The sequence below is a fragment of the Triplophysa rosa genome, linkage group LG18 (assembly GCF_024868665.1).
Source record: "Triplophysa rosa linkage group LG18, Trosa_1v2, whole genome shotgun sequence".
Lineage (NCBI taxonomy): Eukaryota > Metazoa > Chordata > Actinopteri > Cypriniformes > Nemacheilidae > Triplophysa > Triplophysa rosa.
Window position 1 is genome coordinate 11,461,562 of NC_079907.1, and position 19,865 is coordinate 11,481,426.

The following is a 19,865-nucleotide window of genomic DNA, read 5'->3' on the forward strand; positions in this document are numbered from 1 at the left end:
GCTCCCGCTATTGAGTATAAACAGCAGCTATTAGGAGTGTATGCAAAACCGTGGGAGTAACAAAATCATGTCTAAACAGAGTTCTTAAAGGGGTCATATGACACGGCTAAAACGAATATTATCGTTTGTTTTAGATGTAGTGTAATGTGTATACACGATTTAAGGTTCAAAAACGCTGTATTTTCCACATACCGTGCATGTTTGTATCTCCTCTTTGTCCCGCCTCTCTGAAACGGGCAGATTTTGAACAAAGCTCATCGCTCAAAAAAGCGAGGTGTGCTATGATTGGCCAGTTAACCAGTGCGTAGTGATTGGTCGAATACTGCAAGCGTGTGATGGAAATGTAACGCCTCTTACCATATTTGGAACATCAGGTTCCAAAGCAATTGTGCTGACAGGTACGCCCACCTTACTTGCGTATACATTTGGGCGGTCATAGTCAAATCATACCACCAACTGATGTAGATTTGTGGGGGTGTGGCTACACGAGGCGTTTCAGGCAGGTCTGGGTGAGCATTCGCTTTTAGATGGAATGCATCTTTTGTTCCGACACTTTAATTTTTGAAATTTTACGTGTCTAATACATGCATGGACAACTTACAACACACCAAAGACACAGAAAAACACGTGCTCGCGCCATACGACCCCTTTAACACAGAAACTGGCTGCAGTGACCTTTAACCTGAGGAAATGAAAGAAAAACCTTCACAGCTAACGTAGACAGCAGCTTGAGTCTTTAGGGCTGGAGCCTGCTGGTGTGTCTGGTTACAAATATTGATCGACGAACCACTCCTTTCACATGACTCGTAGGTAAAGTAAGGGTGAAGAAATGTGACAGAGTCCAGATTAGAAATAAAGAATATTTTAGTTTTCAAGTAGTTTATTTTCCTGGGGCGACAACAGGTTACACACTGCCACCTAGTGCACAGGAGAGACTTGCAGAACACAAGCATCAGAGATAAAAGATCTGAATTTGATTTGTTAATGAATGAGTGTGTCAGGGCTTTCTGCAATGGAAACGGATCTAGTTCTTCTTTGCAGTGGATACGCTAATGAGCCATCCTGTATAAGGGGCCAGATTTCAATTTCAAGATCAAAGTGAAACATGGAAAACAGCCAAAGGGTGGGAAACTAGATGTGCTCCTTAAAGCACGCGAGCACACGCGCATTGACATTGGCTTTATGCATCAAGACATCCTCAGCTAAATCTTCAAACTGTCTGAGATGTAATGTGTGTCATGATCCATGTGTGTGATTAGACCACCATATTGTGTCCCAAAAGCTAGATTTGACAACTCCAACTAGGATCAAATATTAGGATTCTCTATTGCGGAGAGAGGGAGTGACAGCATGTGACCACAGCTCACGTACGTTCCAAAACACGCAGAACGAAAGATCACAAACAGATGCACAGTCGGAAGGGTTTGCAGAGTGTGTTCCTGTGTAATTATCCTGATTGAGTATTTATAGACAGATTTACCTTAAATATGCCATTCCGGCCGTATCCTGGCAATGAAGCAGACTTGTTGTATGGAAAGTCTGTAAAGAAGAGTTTGGTTACACAGTTTACATTATACAGTAGGCCTATATACAGAAAAAATTAAGAGACCATTTCAAAGACCATTTTCAGTTTTTCTGAATTTACTTTTTATAGGTATGTGTTTAGGTAAAATGATCATTTTTGTTTCATTCTGTGAACTACTAACAATATTTTTCCCAAATTTCAAACACAAATATTGTTTCTGTTTGCATTCATTTGCAGAAAATGAAAACTGGAAAAACAGGTCAATATAACAGAAAAGATGCTCTGTGTGGAAAACAAGCTCATATTCACTTTTAAGCAATACAACAGTACTATTTGTACATGTATTTGGGAAAAGTTCAACATTTATTTTTATCGATTTTTATCACAGTTTTCATGTCTCTTGTCACTTGAGTCTTTCATATTGCTTTATGTCACTCCTGAGGTTTGATTTAGTTGAAATTCAACAGACACTGGACTGAAATGGCCACAGTTCATCTAGAAATGGTGAATAAATAAAAATTTGGAATGGACTCTTCATGTTTCTATGCGGCTGTATATACTGTATATATTTTTCTCTAACTAATTTCTATTAAACAATTTGTCAGAGTAATATTTCTTCTTTTTGCCATTTTTCAAATCTCCCAGAGCTAAACTTTCATTCGTAAGATAAATATGAATCTAATGTATTACATTTCGATTGTGACGTTATGTTTTATCACTAATCACTTATGTTTACTTACTGGGCTGGGATATATCAGTGGGCAAGCTATGGGTGGAGGTTCTGGGGTCCATGTCTGGAGACTGTCCATCAATGTCTCCTTTTAGGTTCATCCAACTTGTTCTGGTCTATTGACAAACAAACAACAGGCAGATATATAAAGCCAGAGAAATACAACTTTTAAAATAATTACTTAATTTGGCAGTCTAGACACAGATGTTTGCATAAATTTATAAATCACCTTTCTGTCTACGTCATCGCCATCTTGCCAGGAGGTTCTCGAAGCTGCAGCAAAGTAAAAAGGTTTAAATAAGCCCTAATGGAAGTTTTCAGTGTTTTTGAGTGACACTGACACATATTACACCATGCAAGATACAACACAACATCGGGCAAGGACTCACAACAAAAATGTGAATTAACATACTGTATAAATCCCATAAATCATATGTCACTTGATTTTATCGCAGTAGCCTGATTTGAAATGATCAACAGATCTCAGAAGTCATTAAGGGAGAAACAGAAATCAACAAGCAAGTGAAGTTACACAACTGAACGTAATGTCGTAAGGATGAAGGTGCAAGTTCAGGAAAAAAGATCAAAAGAACCGATTATGTGATTAATACCTCCACCACCTAATCACAATGAGCTACAGAGATGCCTTCAAACCAATCACAATGAGTTACACAAAAGCCTTTGACTTTGCACTGAACCATTGAGTTACATAGACACCAAACGTTGTTTAACATCTAAATCACAAGACCAGAGACAAATGAGACACTGTGGGCTGCAACTGACAAATGAGTATGTTTGGATGAAGAGAGGCACAAAACGAAAATAAAGAACATGTCTGACTGCTGTTTCCATGTCAGGCTAAACCAGTACTAGAAATTTACAAAAGAAATGTACAGATTTAGATCTTGTTGATGGAAACATATCAAAGGCATAATTTACAGTACATGTAACAACTGAAAATTCATCCAAAACAACTATGTGAAATAGTTCTCATAATAATTCTAGAATTATTATTTACTTGCCTTTAAACAAATAAGACATTTTATTGACGTAGTTGTCCTTTTCTATGCACGTACAATGAATCAAAGTATGAAAGTATGCAAAATGCATCAACAAGGAATCATAAAAGTGGTCCATAAGAATCATAGGCTATATTCCAAGACTTTTTAAGTCTTACATAGCTGTGTGTGAAAAGACCAAAATTTAAATTGTTATTCACTATTGTTGTATATAATTCACTGTTAATGCAATATAATCAGTGTTGGAAATGGTCGAGATTCACTGGGGGGACTCTAGTTGGGGACATTTATATAATTTTTTAACCTCAAATGCAGAAAATCTATATGTACCCTTTATGTATGTGTGAAAAGCTGGTCTGAATGATCCAGTCACAATGGGTAGAAGCAATAGGACCTGCGAATAACACCTTAAAATTGGTCCGTTCCTCACACAAAGCCATTGTACGACTTCAGAGGTTGGAATACTTTGAGAATACTTTTGCATGCTTTTTAAAGGCAAGAGGGCAAGTATCATTATTAATATCATTTAAATTTTTAGGTGAGCTATTTCTTTTAAAATCAACTTAATAAAGTTAAATATGAGTTTTTATGAACTATGAGATTCGCATGTTGTCAAACTATTTGTATATGTATAATCATTACTGTAATAGTATAGTGCACCAAAAAAAATAAAATTCTGTCATCAAATACTCACCTTCGAGTTGTTCCAAATCTGTATAAATTTCTTTGTTCTGATAAACACAGAGAAATATATTTTGAAGAATGCTTATAACCAAACAGTTCTTTGACACCATTGACTACCATTGTCACAGTCACCAGCTGGAGTGCCCTCTCAAATCCACTAGAGGGCACTCACACTACATTACCCATAAACCATTGCCCGGACTCATTATCCATCATTACTTTCACCTGTGTCCTGTTAACTGTTCTTTGTCTGCCTATTTAAACCTGGTCTTCTCAGTTACTCATGGCTAAGACTTATTTTGTGTCACACTGTAATTATAAGCGTTCTCTGTCTGGATTTCTAGTTTTGTCTTGCCTTGTCGTGTTTTGGATTACTCTTAGCCTTTGCCCTGTGGATATGTTTGTTTGTGTTTGGACTGACCACCTGTGTTTGGATTTATGCCTGTTGTTTGGATTTTGTCTTTGGATTACCCCCTAATAAACTGCACTTGGATCCCAATCCGTGTGTCTTCGTACAGTTCGTGACAGACGACTTAGCCTCAACATGGATCCAGCAGTTCATTTACCCCGCCTTCACCAAGGTAATAATTCCCACGAGGACCATATACAGACTTTCCTGGACATTGCCCATTTCTCTAAATACCCGGACTGTATTCTCATAGAACTATTTTTGGACAGTTGAAATAATCATAACAAACACAGCATATCCCGTTATGGTCCTCGAGGGTCCCTTGCTCAATTCATGGACTATGCATTATTGTCTTGTGGGTCTCCCTTCACTGTGGGAGAGGTGGAGGACGAGGCTGCCCCTAAATGTTTTTTGGGGGAGGGCAGCAGACCTTAGACTCCGGGGGCCATGGAATCTGGCCAATCGCGGAGGCTTGCATGCTCCACGATAATGGTGGCCACGCCGTTCATCAGGGCCACCTCACCAGAGCCTGCTCGCAAGATGGCCGCCAAGCCAGAGTCTCCAGCCGTCGCGGCCGCCAAGCCAGAGTCTCCGGCCGTCGCGGCCGCCAAGCCAGAGTCTCCGGCCATCAATCCCAGCGCCTCTGTGCCTTCCAGCCCTGCCAGCGCCTCCGCTCCGCGGCCCAGGTCCACCTCTGCTCCACAGCCCTCCTGTTCCCCTTCACGGGCCTGGCCCGCCAACCCTCCCCCGGTTTTGCCTTCTCTCCACCGCCCTCCTGGACTTTATTTTTGGGGGCGTCTGGAATCCGGATCTTTGGATTACCCCCTAATAAACGGCATTTGGATCCTAATCCGCGTGTCTTCGTGCAGTTCGTGACAACCATATTGGGAATGATAACTTTATATATACTTTGAAGAATGTAGGACAGCAAACAGTTCTGGGGCACTTTTGACTACCATTGTAATTTTTCCTCTATGGTAGTCAATGGGGTCCAAGAACTGTTTGCTTACTAGCGTGCTAATATCTTTCTCTGTGTTCAACCAAACAAAGAAATGTATACAGATTTGGAACAACCTGAAAGTGAGTAATTCATGACAGAATTTTAATTTTGGGGTGAACTATCCCTTTATTTCTATACTGATTTCTGCATGAAAAGTACCTTGTCAAATCCAAACCTTTTGTGGGGATTTGTAATGTTTACAAGGAGCTGAAATGGAAACCAGCAGACAGAAGAAATGTCAAAGGTAACACGGTTCCATGGTAACAGGTACCAATGGTGACATGCATATGAGCATGCAAAGAGACACTGATGTACGAAGACTGGACTGTACCATGCTGTTTGTAGATAGGGGGTTTTCTATAGATATTATCTTTGACTTTATTCTCTGAGAATGGAAGACAGAGAGAGAGAAAATGTGAGCGGAAATGAGAGGAAAAGCAAGAGAATAAGAAAGAAAACATGAAGATATATAAAAAAGCATGAGTTATCATAGAATGGAATTGAATTGAAAATGCTGTATATGATCTCATTTCATTATCATGTCCGGAGATTTTCACGGTCAGCATGCAACCATCAAGCAAATTCCTGGGCTTGGATTTTAAACGTGGATTTGTCTTCAGTCTAAATTCAAGTTACAGTATATATATAATAAACGCTTCTTCTTCATTGAGAACATGCTATGCCAGAGACTCCAGCACTGTGCGTACGTAAATGTCACCCTAAAATAAACCGAAGCCAAAAGGAAAACGGGCAGATAAATGGTGTAATTGCAATGACACAATATCTTAACAATTAACTCAGTGTGTGTATCTCTGCAGCTTGTTTAGGTCATCCCAACCTCACGTCTAGCTTCTAAGCCATTACTGCTAGGAAAAATTAGTCACGTAATGAAACACATGTGGGTCATTTTAAGAGCCGTTTCAGCTTGTGCCAGCACTGGAAACAATAGACGTCATTAAAATATAGGGAAAAAATGGACAGAAAACACATGACAATGACAATTAGGTTTATTTGAATCAACTCCAGGACCAATGAGAATAACAGTGTCATAAAAATAGGGCTTTGCTTCCAACAATAAATAACAATTGCATACTACTGACGCAAATCATGCAATGGATGCAGGGTACAAACATGGCCGTGATCTTTAGAAATAGATTTGACAGAACACGGCTTAGAATTTTTATTCTCACACAAATAAACGGCATATATGTCATCAAAAAAGAGAGGATTTAGCATTATTCAGGACAATGAAAAGGTCAGAGGAGGATGTGGAAAGGATCAAATTAGGTTTCACAGCACATAATACAAATGCTGCTTTAAACAAACAGCTGAGGAACAAGGACTAAAGCAGACCTACCTGGGACATGGAAATGTCGTGGGGCAGCCACATACGCAGTTGATGGAGATTTGCCATCAGAGTAGGTGGAGAGACTGGGGGTGCTCCGCCCACTTTCACTGCCTCGGGTGGGTAAAGGTCACAGCAGACACAGAAGAAGAAGAAAAAGAAGAGTGGAAAGGGTTGCTAATAATTTGACTTCTGTTCAAATCACAAACCTCAATAAACCTCACAGTGCAGCCTGAAATGCACAAATGTATCTTTGCATTTGAGCTTAAAATAATTTGTGTTTGTAGTACTGATGGCATGTGTTCCAGTTTTGAGAGCCACATGCAACTCAGCATCGGGAATCGCTGTAGATTCAATCTTGTGAAAGAGCCGTCTGGGTGCATGTAAACATAGCTAATGACTGTCACTGGCAGGCTGAACTGTGAAGTTATCTGCACCTTAGGGAAAGAGATCAAATATTGATAACACACAATATTTTATACCGATATTTTAATATATTTATACAAAGAGAAAAAGAAAGGGAGAGAGAGAATCTCTCATTCAACTCTATATAGCCAAATTCTATTTGTTAAATGGTGCAAATTGGCAATTTCAGTACATAAAATAATTATAATCATATACTGTATAAAATAAAATATTACACAAATATTAAACTTATTCTCTGTCTAGTTATTCTTTTCCTCCATTTCTTTCACGCACGCACACACACACACACACACACACACACACAGTTTCATTTAGAAACATGCACACACCATTAAATACACAAAGTGCTGTTAGTCAAATTTCACCCTGGATTATGGGAAAACCATACTTTCAAAAAGAGAGCCTATAAAAATAGTGAATAGAGATACACATCCGTCTCAATACCAACACTGCATTGCATGTGTCGAGTTCTGCTAGCAGTAATGCAGCATGTTGCATCTGCAGTATTCCTTGTTTTTCTTCCTTCCCATGATAAGATCCGAGTGCCAACTTCACAAATGACTATGCTGGTCCTTAGCCAAAAAGAAGTCAATTAGACGGTAAGTCAATCATAAACAGAACTCTCCAAATACAACCTCAACCCTGGGTTTAAACAAGACCGAAGCTTCTGCCGCCGAGACCGGCAAACCAGCCTAAAATTACAGCTCCTCAGTTTACCCCTTTAATCTTTTCCTGCGAACTTTATTCCTGCTCTGTCTACTTACAACAGAGAAACCACAAAACCGAAATCTCAAGTCTGATTTATAGTCAGTGAATGTAAAGAATTCTCTAAGACTGCGTTTTCTTGTTTTTTTCCAGAAAAGTTATCTGGCATTATAGGCTATGTTAAGTTTAAAATTATTAGTGTCACAGTTTAGAGAGAGTGATCTCTCATACAGTTTATTTTTGCTGGAGGAATGATTACATTACTTTCTGAATGAAACTTAAAGTTGTTATGCTGATAATATCATTGCAAAAAATACATTATCGCAGACTTCCGAACCTCAGTGTATCTCCACTTCTAAACAAATACCAGTCTGAGTAGTTTTTTTGTTGTAAACATTGATGGAAAGAGCGTGCAAACGTTATGTTTGATAAAACATTCCAAAAATAGAGAATAATAAATGGAGAAATGACAAACTGAATGGCAACACTAGCACAAACATACAAACAGTAACTCTCAACATCAAATGCATTGTGAGAAATTGCACCTTCCACAACATCAAATACCACAAAAAAGTGCATTCTGATTCTCATCTTACACCTTTGTTCATAAAGTTACTCTTTCTACTAAAATATGAATATCCACAAACTACAGTATACATGCAAAATCACTTGACGTACTGTACAAACTATTTATAACCACAATAACAACAAACATAAACAACAGTGGAATCAAGACTGAACCTTGCAGTACACCTACAATCTTACGTCACTGTAACACATTGGTGATACACAGCGAAAGAGAGACTGGGACTAGAGGGGTTTACCGTGAGAAGGCAAATTGAGGTGCAGGGCTGTCCTAGGCCTACATTCAGACTTTCCCTCCTGTTTGAATCCTGTCTCAACTCCTGTTCAGGAAAGGTGATGAAGGATACGGTAGTGATTTAAACTCAAAATAGCGCACGCAAACAGTTGCAGAGTTTTAATTGTTAAAGGAGACATCAGATGAAAACCCCACTTTTTCTGTGTTTAAGTGCTATAATTCGGTCCCCGGTGCATCTAGCAGCCCAGAAAACGTGAACAATAAGAACCCAGTAAGTTTGTTTTGGTGTGCCTTTCCCTGCAAGCATGTGACAAATCGAGCCGTTCAGATTTCGCTCCGATTGTGACGTCCAAAGCGGATTTTATTATAATGTTACCGCCCCTTAATCTACACAGTTGCACCCACCGCGCTCCGCCATTGTTGTTTTCACAAGTGACAGCGGTGTACGTGACGCCATGGCTAAAGTTCGTGGACAACATGCAATGTAGTCGCTGCACAGAGTCCAAACCTAGGAAGAGACAGGAGTGGATTTATTTTAATTTTAGTGGAAATCCATCAGAAACCACAAGTAAAAACCTGCTTGTTTGCGCAGATCCCTTCAAACCGGAGTGTATTTTCAACCTGGGACAGTACAAGCAGGATTAGCTTCAAAGTTGTTCCTCAAGACGGATCGAGACCGACTGAATGAGACAAAACTGCCGATGTAAGTAATATTTATCAACAGTCTGAATTGACGTAAATGTACCGTATATATAGGAGGATAACGTTAGCATATGATAGCGAAGGGAGCTTAGTCAGTCACGGGCTAAATAGAACATTCAAAGCCAGTGTTAAACTTACTGTATATAAGTGTAGATGGGCACTTGGAGTTTAGCTGTATGAATGTTAATACATTATGTGTGTTAATATGTTTAGCTGCGGCAAGCTGTTTGTTTTGCTAATGAACAGGGGCGAACACTGGGGTTAGTTTCGTTTTAAACGTCTCAAATCATTCGTGTTTAGGCTGAAAAATCTGTCACAGAAAACTAGCTCTCACATTGTGTGTGTAACGTTATAACTTGTCAATGACAAGCGCTAAAATCCATGTAATTCAGCTGAGATCTGCAGTGGATTCCGTGGATTTTAGCGCATTAGCTGTTTGCTGTGACTGATTATTTTGTCTCCGGACGAATGATTTGAGATGTTTAAGATGAAACTAACCGCAGAGGAATTCAGGAAATATAATTTAGCTAAACCATTGCCATTACACGCGTGTTGTGTTGACATGCCGGACAGAAGGGGGTGGGGTTCGCTGTAACTCATTATCAGTTAAAGAGACATGCACCAAAACGGGTTGCTGTGAGCATAGCTGTTTTTGACGAGGCAAGAAGGGTTTCGTTTACACAGCCATTGAGTGTTTTTAAGCAAAATGTGTTCCAGACATTTCATGAAGACCCTAATAAATCATACCAACTTGTTGAAAGTGCTCGTCTGAGGAGACCTTTAAGGGACTCGATCTGTGGCTCAGTGTTTCAATCCAGAGAACTTCATGCACTTTGTGACGTTAGTTGTTTTGCTAAAACACCCTCATTTGCAAACAAGGGAAGTTGTACCAATCAAAAAATTCCAAGCACTCATTTAAGTACACTGCACTAAATTTCACACAGGTGCAGCACTCGTTGGATTGGTACAAAGCCTTCGAGCAAAGATGTGGTACCTCTGAAATAAGGCATGTAGTTGTGCTGTGGGAGAAAAGCCAGGGTAGTGGGGTTGAGGGGCGGGGCAACACCACAGCTCCCCGCCTGTGGAGTGTTTCTACCACTGCTAGGAGGGAGTGGGGAGGAGTCTCTGGCAATGCCACGGGCGCTATTCCTACCCGAAGTCGGTACGTGCAGGGTGTTGGAATAATCTGGAATGGTAGTATATTTGATGCTCAGACAGTGCCCTGAGCAAGAGACCCAACCGGAAAAAAAACAGCCGTAATACAAGATAAGCAACTACACTAAAACTGTGATGATGCTCAAAACATTTTGTTCGGCGAATCACTGCCGAGTTGCTGCAAAAAGCATCATTTGATACAATCTGCATCATATAAGTGATTTAATTTCAGAATACAACACTTTTGATGTTTGATGGTGTAGGAAAACAGTTCATGATTTAAGATCCATTACACCAAACACACTGAATAGATTCGCATGTAGTTACACAATTAGATAGAATCACATTCTGGAGTGTCTGAGTGAGCATCAGTGTGTGCGTGGAGGGATACCTGGTCTGCTATAGGTCTGTGGTGAGCGGGAAGGTGTATATCGGCCGTATCCTCCTAAAGAACTGGTGGAACTTGGGCTGGAGGGCCTTCTCTGACGGGGAGACCTTTCCCCCTCTCCCTACAAACAAAGGGAAAGAATTTTAGCCTGCAATTACAAGACTCAATTTACTCACAAAATGAAATTAAATGGTGATCACAAAGGCACTGGGGCATACGGGTGAAAACTAAACGCCTGGAAAGGAAACAAAGACTAATCACTACATAAAACCACTACCTGGCTATAATCAGTCCTCTATTACTTCACTTGTAATAGCCTGATCGTTGGGTGACCACAAAACAGAGATTTCAAACTGAGGATAATGACAAACATACACCACTGTGTTGTTCATGACATCGAACAACAACAATGTTCACAAAGGACACAAGGAATCACAGAGACAATAATAGAGCCTGGTTCTTCGTGTCAATTCTACTGTACCTCACTTGGTGTAGGGGTAGGTTGCTGGGGTGACTGTAAACAAAGAGAGCAAATGAGTAAGATGGACTGGAATGCAGTGACAGAATGTTCATGAAAAAACACTAAAGCCTGCATGACTGTAACTACTGTAATGTAAAGTGAGTTTAAAAAAATCAATGCTTTTGTTAGGGATAATTATGAATAACTGACCACCAGTCAGGTGTAACACCAACTAGTTGACTGGTTAAAAATGAAAAGTGAAAGCAGTGCAAAAAGTTTTATACTGTATAAATACAGAGATAAATAGATATGTTTTTATGTGCCCTGATGGTCTTGGTCACAGTTACTTTTAAAATGCATACTGTTATTTTTTTTGACATGGTTACTGATGTAAGTTTAAACAAAACTAATTATTCACATACTAGATGTACTTTGATGTGCTTTATACATCTTTTGTGTAAGCTCTTTTGTCACAGTTTTATTTATAATACTAAGATATAATAAAGTGTTGTTATCCATGCATTTTCTAATGTACTTTTTTACAAGCAGGCAGAAAAAAATAGTAAAGCACTTAATTTTTTTATTTAGATGCCCACTTACAGTTATTTACTTGCAGTCCTTAATAGAAAAATAAGTTTAAATGGGTGAATTATGCTTGATTCATTTCTGACTTTTTAAATTAAGGTATAAAAACTTTCATAGTTGTTTCAGTTTGTTATTTGCCTAATAAATGATCAAATCTTTAATTTTAAAAACATTTTTGACAGATTCCTAAAATATTTTTGTTTCTGTTTACTATGATAGGTAGGTGGTCTACCACATTTGTTAAGGAATGTATGTTCTATTTAAACTTTTTTTTCCTTTAATTTTGCAAGGTAATCAATTTCACTTGTTTTTATGTGTTACTTAACTAAAAAAATACTCATGTCCATCTCTACTTTTTGGCAAAGCCATGCTGGAATGATGCTGGATGATAGTTAGAGATTAAAGATGATGAGATTTAAAAATGATGTGGTTGTAACAGCCAGGCGCAACGCACAGGCTTGCCTAGGGGCCCCACCTGTTTAGGGGCCTCTGATTGGCAAGATCTTTTTTATTTTAAATTTACTTCAGCGTGAACAAAAAATAGACTCTCATTGGCCCTTAAGAAATAAAACAAAAAATAAGCCAGTGATTGGACAGATGTGACATTTGGGTCACATTTGTCCAATCAGCTGCTGGTGAAATCATGTCAATCATTTTCATTTACGTCACTGCTATTGCTAGACGGCATAGCGGCAAAATGTCCAAAAGAAAGTACAATAGTAGAGCACAAAAACAGATTTTTTTTTAAATAAAAAAATTATATTTTACGCATATTATACAGGTTGGTTTTTAATCATGGCTTTGTTTTATACACAGTTTATGTAATGCACAGTGGTTTGTGTCTCAGTAAAGATCCACCAAGGTGTTTTTATGGGCTGTTCATATTTTGCGTATACTTGTATAAAACTGGAGCTTGCCCTCTCCTGGTGTTTGCCGTTGCTAAGCTACCAGGAATGTAGAGGAAACACTGTAGTATTTGCTGTCTCAATGTGTGTATATCCGAGTGCGATTGTTCCCGACGCCCCTCGCAGCGTTGGTTTGGTGTCTCAACCTGATTCTATCAAACCCTGGTGCGTTTACATTCAACTTACGTGCATGACACATGATAGTAAACAGAACACGGGTCAATACATTGTTTTTTATTCACTTGATGCTATTATGCGCAACCAGAGTAAACAGCGCTTAGTCTTACTGTATGTTCACTTACAGAGCTTTCTGCTGCTTGCAAACAGACTATTTATCAGGACTATTTTTAAATCTGGAAACATACCATTCATTTGCCGCTCTGATTCCTCTCGCAAAGCGCAAAAAATGCAATCTCACTCTCGCTCAAATCTAAGGTAAATTACCAAAGCTTTCATCTCTTAGATGTGTTTTATTGAAGTAAATACATTGTAATCGGCTAAAGCGCATGCGCAGGGTTCGGTACCCTGGTGCGCACCTGAGTTTGCGTGACAGCTTTTACATTAGCGATTTTTCATGCAAACCGTGCCCCGTTCCGAACTAAACTGCAAGCGTGAAAGGCACCTGAAAGCCACCTAAGGGGTGGGCCTCACCCACAGAGCAGCCTAGGGGCCCCTGACCACCTTAATCCGCCCCTGGTAATAGCACATACAGTAAGTACAAAAATGCTGTCGCTGTCAACAGCATATTATGCTATCGTGCATGATTTATTCTCTCACCTGTAAAAACGAAACACACCAGCAAAAAACCTGAAAGTTACTCCCACTTATATGAAAATGCATAAGAGTGTGTGTTCGTACCTCCCCAAAGGTTCTGTCCTCCACAGGGTAGCTCACATAGGGAGAGTATGAGAGCATGTCTGGCCTGTCAATGTTGTAAATCGCTTTGATTTTAGGAAGAGCGGCCAGGTCCTTGTAGTCCAAAAATTCATCACCCAGTTTTGCCTTCAGAAAGAGAATATAAAGCAGACAGTTGCCAAACATACAATTATTTGCAGGCTTGTGTGTTGCTGCCCACTGGTGGTGCTTCCATTCAAATGAAAAGCAACAACCAGCATATAGCATGATGCATGCATATAACAATAATGAACAGTAAAGACAGGAAAACAAATATTTTTAAAGGGAGAATAAAACACCTCTCTACTGTATTTTGGTGCAAATTTGTGTTATTTGTTAGCTATCTAACCAAATTGTCATGCTTGTCGTCCTCAAAATCCATGAAAAACTATGCAAAAAAATACTTATTATCACTTTTATTATAGAAATCATTTATAATAATGTAATAATAATCTTTTTTAAAGATTTACCTTTGTTCATTTTAGTACAATATGTGTTTTTGTGTTCGGTATGCTTGATATTCAATATAAAATCTGTCCTGAAGCAAAACCACTTCAAAACCACCGTTCCGCAGAATAAAATAGCTGTCAGAAAAGCACTTACATAGATAATTCTGCTCGGGGAGCCTGACGTGCTGGATGCAGGAGCAGAGGTGATGCTCTCTGAGGACGTTCTGGTCACCTGGAAACAAATGCAAAGTGAGAATAAACCAAAAAGACATTAAAGCATAAAAGGGCAGCAAACAAGTAAAAAAGTATGCTTTATTCACCTGAATTCAACTGAGTTCATATACTCATGTATCAAGTGACCATCATGTTATGATCACCACTGGTGAGTTTTTAGAGATTCCTTTGGGGCTGTTACTTTTGTGTAAATGTAACAACAGTTTTCACTGAAGAATAGTCAGCAAAGTAGACTTGTTTAGTGTTTTGCCATACACGGCTTGTTATATATCGAGAAGTACAGAAATACACTTACACTTCTGCAAGTCTGACTTTTTAAAAACAGCAACAAACACTGTACAGAGACAGTGTTGTGATATTATGAGTTCATTAGTAATGCAATCATTGCTGATCAAAGTATATTTAGATCACTGCATCAGTCCGCAGCATGTAGAGATTCTTTAATTAGGATCAGGTGGGTGTGGCAGTAGTCTACGGTGGCCCGCGAGACCCCAGTGAGCGTTCTACAGTATTAAAGCTGAAAGCAGGTTGGGAGGTACAGTAAGCCCATGCAAAGAGAGAGGGGCCGCATGTCACACACCTGCTCAGGTACATTGGAATGGAGATCACTAAGCCGAATCTGCACCTGTTTCTGCAGGGAAAGGGTTATTATATTGAAGGGATAGCTCATACTGCATATCACCTTAGTATGCAACTGTCTAGATTTTCTGTTAAAAGTCTAAACTTTTGCATGTTTCTGAGCATGTCAGGCACCTAAACTAGTACCATTTTCATTCGAAACAACTGTGTGTGTGTTTGAATTGCCACTGTAAGCTATTATTAAATCCTACAGCTGTGCTGACTATCGCTCTACCTGCGATTATAGATCAAAATAATCTTCATGTGCATTAAAGACTTTCAAGTGTCTAGGGGGGATTCAATAAGAATAAACTGCACTGACTACTGTTGTCTTTTATTTGCATACAAAATCTGGGTTGTTAATGCTCGATTCACTAAAGGAACTATACAAATGGTTCCACACCAACACGGCCAAAATCTATTGTCAAATTTCTATTTTGTCCAATAGATTTAAATTAGGCTAATTCTTCCCTCTGTTTTCAGCCAGTGGTTTTATTTTTTTTACCTTGCTCTTTTCCTCCACGCGTGCTGCCTGTCTGCAAAGTGGATGCCAAATTGAAGAACCTGTGTAAAAAAAAGATTAAGAGAGCCAAATACATTAAAATAAACACGTACATTTCCCTGTCGTGTTATCCCATTAAAACTCTCATGCACAAACTAGCACGATCAATCATGCCTTGTGCTATATGAGTCAGCAGTCTTTTATTTTAGTCCAATACTAACAATAAATATCCTCTGAAACACTGCAGTGCACTTAGTAAATCACTGGGTGCAGTCTCAGGAGACACTGAATTATTTAAACGTTCTAGGTGTCACACAAGAAAAATATATATTTAAGTGATATTTAAGTTACCTTGAAGGTACATCTCCTCCCCTTCCCCAAACATCTTATCACAGCGTGCACATCTGGCACATGTGGGATGGTAGTGCTTCTCTCCAGCCTTCAAAACAGAAATACTGCCTTGATACCAATGCTGAATATGCAATAGCGGTGTTTGAACAGTAGGGGGAGCACAGACAGAGCCAATACTCTCATATTTCATTTCTGGTGCGAATCAAAATATCTTTAAAATGTCATATGACTGGATTAAAATATTTTTAATTATTTTTCACTCATATACAAAGACAACTCCTATCCTAGATATGTACTATTTTGATATGTACTATTTAATGAATCTAATGATGAATAATCTTGCACATCAGGCTGTATTGCGGCACAAATCTGGGAACTAAATCATGTGTTCCATATTCACATAAAATTTATTTAATCTTTTATGTTTTCCTCACAAGGTCAGCCATATTTTATGACCTTCATTAAGTACTAAAGGCTTTGATATTTGACTATCTGAAATCTTCAGCATGGTTTGTCACAACACCTTTTACTGTAAATTTAATTTCACATCCATGAAATGGAAAATCCATGCCTTCCCTCCTTCCTAAAGCTCATCCCTCTACATAGACATCGTCACTGAACACATTTAAAGTCTTGCCACTCTAAATGTCATGACATTCCAGCCTCGCAGGTACGAGTAAATTAAACACAAAAGTTGAATCTTAGAAATCATTCTGCGCTGCTAGAACAAATACAAAAGATGGTACAGGAGTACTTTAAGTATTTAACTATAAGTTTAACTATTCAAAACCATAAAATAATATGACCTCTGATTACCCCAATACCCCTGATGCTGTCTAGGCTTGTAAAGTGACATTAATCTAGGATGAAAATTCAGCTAGTGTCAGCAAGACTGCATTCATCTTATATCTGCTTTGTGTTTCTCAAAGTTCATTATCAGGCTGCAGACATGATGTCTGTCTGTCATTAATATAGGCAGAAAGCCCATGTTACTCAAAAGACAGAGACACTATGTCACTTCCTGAAATATCACAGCGCATGGTGGCTTGATCTAATTTTGGCAGTAAAATGGGACAGAGTCGCCATAGCAACAGCGTGCCACTCCTGACAAAGACCTGGCATAAACGCACAGATACACACATTCTATAAAGCTTTGATATGCACCTAGATATACAAAAAAGAATTTGAGTAAAAGAGAACAAAACAAGTGAGAGGTAGAAATGAGGCAATATGAGAGGATATAATGTTCTATACTGTAACTATGCTTCATTGGTGAGGTTGTGAACACCCACAATCCTCTGCACCCACTGTCCCCCAGTTTGTACCATCTCATTACAAACTGAAATACGTAGAACCAATTATTTGGGGCACGGGTGAAGTCAACATGAAACACTATTTGTTACTCATTTCACAATGAGAATAGAACATTGAGCAAAGAATAGTTCATTAAGGTAAGAACTAGGATACAATAATGAATGTGTATAAAGAAAGTAAAAAGAGTACTATCTTGACTTTAATGTTATTAATAGTCTTTCATCTATACAAACTAACTAGTATTAAAATAACACACAAACCTCAAGTACTTTTCCGGTAATGTATTTCTTGCAGGTTTCACACTGGATGCCAAACATGGCATGGTAGTCTGCTTCACAGTAAGGAATACCATCCCTGCAGAGCATCAAGCCACATGAAATGTAAGTCAATTTACTGGAATCAAAGATGACAAGATGGGGACAAACATCTTGTTTACCCTCCGGCCCTGATTTCACCCAATAATGCAGAGTCAATCCATGCTTCAGCAGGCTTGCATTGGGTTTCCATGTTTTATGGGGACTTTACATAGACATAATATAACTATAGATTTGAATTGAAACTAAAAATGTAAATAAATAATGTTTCAAATGAATAATAAATAAATACTTCAATATTATATACCTTTACACTACCGTTCTATTCATTATTATTTATAAATATTATCTTCTAATATTAACATGAATATGATTTTTTTGTTAACTGAAAAAATGAAAACACATGAGGATAGCCTCAACATCTCCAATAATAAACATAAAAATTATTATGACATGGTATCCTGATACTGTTCTTCAGCTGGTTTTGTACCATAAGACATAACCAAGCACTTATCAACACATTCATGCACTTAGTAAAACTGGGACTGACTTGCTGATATACTCTGCATTAAGCACTTTATTGCACACTTTGCATTTGAAGCAGCCAAGGTGCCAGTGCTTGTCCAACGCCACCAGAGATTGTTCATTTTCAAACTCCTTTCCACACCCACAGCAATCTGCACAGAGAGAGAATGTGTAGAAACAGTGTATTTCAGTGTAAGACGCACAGAGGTTTCATTGCAAGCATTTAGAAAGAAGAATAACATGAACAGGACAGATACGAGCAGGAAAACAGAGCACTCACTGTGCACAGCCTGCGGGGGTGCCTTGCTGTTGACCGGCACGGGCTGAGTGCATTTCTCACAAATACACTCTTTCCCATTAAAAGTCACGCGGCCCCCAGCTGGAAACGGCTGTCTGCCAGAAACACACACACGACTGTCGGCTCATCACTGAGTATTACCAAGGTCATAAAGTCAGTTACATAGAAGGATGGACTTTGATCATCCACTTTCAATTAAACTTGAAAAACTTAAGAAAGGATGAATCACCAAAGCATTATACACAGTTAAATAATACATAAATAATACAAATATATTTGTATTAAAAGTAAAATAAACGTATGAAACAACATAAGGGTGACTATTTGTTTTTGTGTTCCTTTAACAATTATTTTCTTGCACTTAACAATAAATAGGGCCATGGCAAGAAAAACCCATCTTTGGCTTTGATCATCAGGCCATCATTGGTCTGGATTGATGGCACATGTCCAGTCGTCTCTGTGGCTGACATTCAGCATGAGAGCTGTTGATCTCATGGTATGTTGATTAACCAATGGAAGAGTGAAGCACACTTTTCACTTTTGAGAATACACAAGGAGAAGAATAAGTCTACATAAATGCTGGATCCAAACTTCTAAGACCACTGGCATAAGTGTTTTCATTTTTAAACTTTCATGACAAATTGTATTATTATCATAACTGTTGAAGTATTAAAGTTTAATAAAATAAAATTAATCTTAGTGTATAACTTGGAATATAAACCATATTTCTGCAAAAATTACCTGATGTGCTTTATTGGAAAAAAGGGAATTTGACCTTCTGTACAAAGTAACAAACATTCTTTCAACGTCACAAATTTGCTTACATTTGGTTAGCAACCTCAAAGCAGTGCAAAAGTTCATATCTATTTTACACTGTAACTTTGTTAAATTTTTGATCATTTTTACTATTTTATGATTATTGAACTGTTAAAATAGGTTAAAGTATACATATAGTATAAATAAATATAATGCTAACTGCTAATATACTAAATCATCACTGTTCTTCCGAAACCTCGAATGTCCAAAATGTTTTTCAGGAAATGAAAAAAAAACACTGTAATTTGTAAATGATTAAATACTGTGTTGTAAAAGTTGACAAGCACTTTTTAATACTTTTAAGAGTCAGATATTTACAAAACCCAGTGACAAACATAAAGGGAGACCAATAATAATGATTCATGGCAAAAAAATAAAATTCATGAAATACTGTATGGAGACATACAAAGTTTCAGAAGGACAGCAGTGAAATATAACATCATTCAATTTGTGTGATATTGCTTAAACGAAGACGTTGTTTTCACCTTACTTCTGCGTTTACACTGTGGTCCTAAACATAAAAAACAGATCATTGTTGACTGTGTTCCAGTTTATGTTGTGGCCTCGCTCTCCAATAGACCTGGGTCATCACACAAAGTCCTGGCATGCTTGGACTAATTTAGCTGATCAAAATATGACCCACTGTGTCAGTTAATAGGCATGCAGTCTCTGAAGTGTGAATTCAGTCATAG

The 19,865-nt window shown here is 38.4% G+C and overlaps 1 protein-coding gene across 14 annotated transcripts in view; it reads right to left on the reverse strand.

Annotated features, from left to right (window-relative positions):
• Window positions 1–19,865, reverse strand: part of ablim2 (actin binding LIM protein family, member 2) — a 61,440-nt gene that overhangs the window by 6,521 nt on the left and 35,054 nt on the right. For 3 of the 14 annotated variants that reach the window (XM_057359182.1, XM_057359181.1, XM_057359193.1), the window contains exons 4-20: window positions 18,340–18,452; window positions 18,085–18,211; window positions 17,481–17,574; window positions 15,907–15,994; window positions 15,559–15,617; window positions 15,016–15,066; window positions 14,356–14,433; window positions 13,717–13,860; window positions 11,390–11,422; window positions 10,912–11,029; window positions 10,360–10,551; window positions 8,668–8,748; window positions 6,725–6,826; window positions 5,699–5,752; window positions 2,485–2,528; window positions 2,266–2,371; window positions 1,481–1,539 (exon numbers count right to left, since the gene is read on the reverse strand). In XM_057359182.1, the coding sequence (XP_057215165.1) occupies window positions 1,481–1,539; window positions 2,266–2,371; window positions 2,485–2,528; window positions 5,699–5,752; window positions 6,725–6,826; window positions 8,668–8,748; window positions 10,360–10,551; window positions 10,912–11,029; window positions 11,390–11,422; window positions 13,717–13,860; window positions 14,356–14,433; window positions 15,016–15,066; window positions 15,559–15,617; window positions 15,907–15,994; window positions 17,481–17,574; window positions 18,085–18,211; window positions 18,340–18,452 (1,543 nt within the window). The remainder of the gene's footprint in view (window positions 1–1,480; window positions 1,540–2,265; window positions 2,372–2,484; window positions 2,529–5,698; window positions 5,753–6,724; window positions 6,827–8,667; window positions 8,749–10,359; window positions 10,552–10,911; window positions 11,030–11,389; window positions 11,423–13,716; window positions 13,861–14,355; window positions 14,434–15,015; window positions 15,067–15,558; window positions 15,618–15,906; window positions 15,995–17,480; window positions 17,575–18,084; window positions 18,212–18,339; window positions 18,453–19,865) is intronic. The other 11 variants (XR_008964852.1, XM_057359186.1, XM_057359183.1 and 8 more) reach the window with 10 other exon arrangements.